This window comes from Perca fluviatilis, chromosome 14 (genome assembly GCF_010015445.1).
Source record: "Perca fluviatilis chromosome 14, GENO_Pfluv_1.0, whole genome shotgun sequence".
Taxonomy (NCBI): Eukaryota; Metazoa; Chordata; class Actinopteri; order Perciformes; family Percidae; genus Perca; species Perca fluviatilis.
The window spans coordinates 38,604,793-38,607,495 of record NC_053125.1 but is presented as its reverse complement, the minus strand read 5'-3'; the positions used below and the strand labels follow the sequence as shown (position 1 = coordinate 38,607,495).

At 33.2% G+C, this 2,703-nt stretch overlaps 1 protein-coding gene across 1 annotated transcript in view; it reads left to right on the top strand.

Annotated features, from left to right (window-relative positions):
- Positions 1-1,207, top strand: part of LOC120572654 (probable RNA-binding protein 46) — a 21,016-nt gene extending 19,809 nt beyond the window's left edge. The window contains 2 exon segments of the mRNA XM_039821972.1: positions 454-508; positions 1,200-1,207. Of these exon segments, the coding sequence (XP_039677906.1) occupies positions 454-508; positions 1,200-1,207 (63 nt within the window).
- Positions 1,208-2,703: the final 1,496 nt, after the last annotated feature.

Genomic DNA, 2,703 nt, shown 5'->3' with positions numbered 1-2,703 from the left:
AAAAGTCGTAATATTTTAGGAAGAAAAGTCGTAATATTTTACGTAAAAAGTCGTAATATTTTAAGAAAAAAAAAAACAGTCTGAATATTTTAAGAAATAAATTCGGAATAGTTTAGGAAAAAGTCGTAATATTTTGGAAAAAGTCGTAATATTTTAGGAAGAAAAGTTGTAATATTTTACGAAAAGTTGTAATATTTTACGAAAAAATTCAATATTTTAAGATGAAAGTTGTAATATTTTACGAAAAAGTTGTAATATTTTGGGAAAAGTCATAATATTTTAGGAAGAAAAGTCGTAATATTTTAAGAAAAAGTGAAGTCGCGTAACTAACCTAACGTGGTAATGTGTAGTGTAATGTATCGCGTAACCAAGCGTACGTAACGTAGCGTAACGTCATGTAGCGTAACGTCATGTAGCGTAAGTGGCAAGGAGCGCTGTCCCGTCTGTCTGCAGGTGCGTAACCTGATGCTGAGCACCAGCGAGGAAACGCTTTTTTTTAGGGAAAAAAGTCGCAATATTTTTAGAAAAAAAAAAATCGACTTTCTTCTCAATATTTTAAGAAGAAAGTCGTAATGTTTTAGGAAAAAGTCGTAATATTTTAAGAAGAAAGTTGTAATATTTTAGGAAAAAGTCGTAATATTTTACGAAAAGTCAATATTTTAAGAAGAAAGTCGTAATGTTTTAGGAAAAAGTCGTAATATTTTAAGAAGAAAGTTGTAATATTTTAGGAAAAAGAAAGTAATATTTTGGGAAAAGTCGTAATATTTTAGGAAGAAAAGTCGTAATATTTTACGTAAAAAGTCGTAATATTTTAAGAAAAAAAAAACAGTCGGAATATTTTAAGAAATAAATTCGGAATAGTTTAGGAAAAAGTCGTAATATTTTGGAAAAAGTCGTAATATTTTAGGAAGAAAAGTTGTAATATTTTACGAAAAGTTGTAATATTTTACGAAAAAATTCAATATTTTAAGATGAAAGTTGTAATATTTTACGAAAAAGTTGTAATATTTTGGGAAAAGTCATAATATTTTAGGAAGAAAAGTCGTAATATTTTAAGAAAAAAGTCGTAACGTAACTAACCTAACGTAGTGTAATGTAGTGTAGTGTAACGTAACCAACGTAACGTAACCTAGCGTAACGTCATGTAGCGTAACGTCATGTAGCGTAGCGTAACGTAGCGCTGTCCCGTCTGTCTGCAGGTGCGTAACCTGATGCTGAGCACCAGCGAGGAAACGCTTTTTTTTTTTTTTAGGGAAAAAAGTCGCAATATTTTTAGAAAAAAAAAAATCGACTTTCTTCTCAATATTTTAAGAAGAAAGTCGTAATGTTTTAGGAAAAAGTCGTAATATTTTAAGAAGAAAGTTGTAATATTTTAGGAAAAGTCAGAATATTTTAATGCAAAAGTCAATATTTTAAGAAGAAAGTTTTAATGTTTTAGGGAAAAAGTCGTAATATTTTAAGCAAGAAAGTTGTAATATTTTAGGAAAAGAAAGTAATATTTCTAAAAGCCTGAATATTTTATGAAGAAAGTCGTAATATTTTTACGAAAAGTCGTAATATTTTAAGAAAAAAAAAAAAACAGTCGAATATTTTAAGAAATAAATTCGGAATAGTTTAGAAAAAAGTCGTAATATTTTGGAAAAAAGTCAGAATATTTTAGGAAGAAAAGTTTGTAATATTTCCAATTTAAAGTTGTAATATTTACCAAAAAATTCACATTTTAAGATGAAAGTTGTAATATTTTACTCTAAAAAGTTGTAATATTTTGGGAAAAGTCATAATATTTTAGGAAGAAAAGTCGCATTATTTAAGAAAAGTCGCGAACGTAACCTAACCTAACGTGAGTGTAATGTAGTGTAGCAGCAACGTAACCAACGTGAACGCGGAATCTACGTGAACGCCATGTAGCGTAACGCCATGCGAAGCGATGCAACGTAGCGCCTGTCCCGTTCACGCTGGCCTTGATTTCGGCAATAAAAAGTCAATGCAAAGATGCAAATTCCAGTCCCTCCAGGATTTCGCTGATGTCGGATCGCTCCAATTCACGCGAATTCAACCCATACAGGCGACTTTGGTGCTTACTCACAATTTTGACCAATCACCGCAACTTTTCTGCAACTTTGACCAATCATCGCGGTCTCCTGCAAAGCGTCGTCTTACGTCTGTTTTGTTCAGAAGATGCAGCAGCATGCGCAGCAGACATGTGTGCTGCCAACGCGTCACATTTAGCTACAAAAATAACAGCAGAGGACCGGAAAAACAGTCTCCAGATGGTCTTTACGAAAGCGGGGGCAAACTGTTTTGCAAGACGTGCAACGCATTTAGACTTTAACGATTTAAAAGTCGCTGAAGTTGCCGCCGTTTCAATCCTGGCTGTCGGTTTCTGCAGCGGGTGGGGCTACTGCTCCATTCCCTCCGTGACTGACGCTTTACAAAAAAAAAAAAAAAAAACACAAAAAAACAAAAAACACACACACACACAAAAAAATTACACAAACAACACACACACACACAATACACACACACACAAAACAAACACACACACACAAACAAACACACACACACACAAACACAATACACAAACACACACACAACAACACACACACACAAACAAACACACACACACACACAAACAACACACACAACAACACACACACACACACACAAACAACACACACAAACAACACACACAAACAACACACA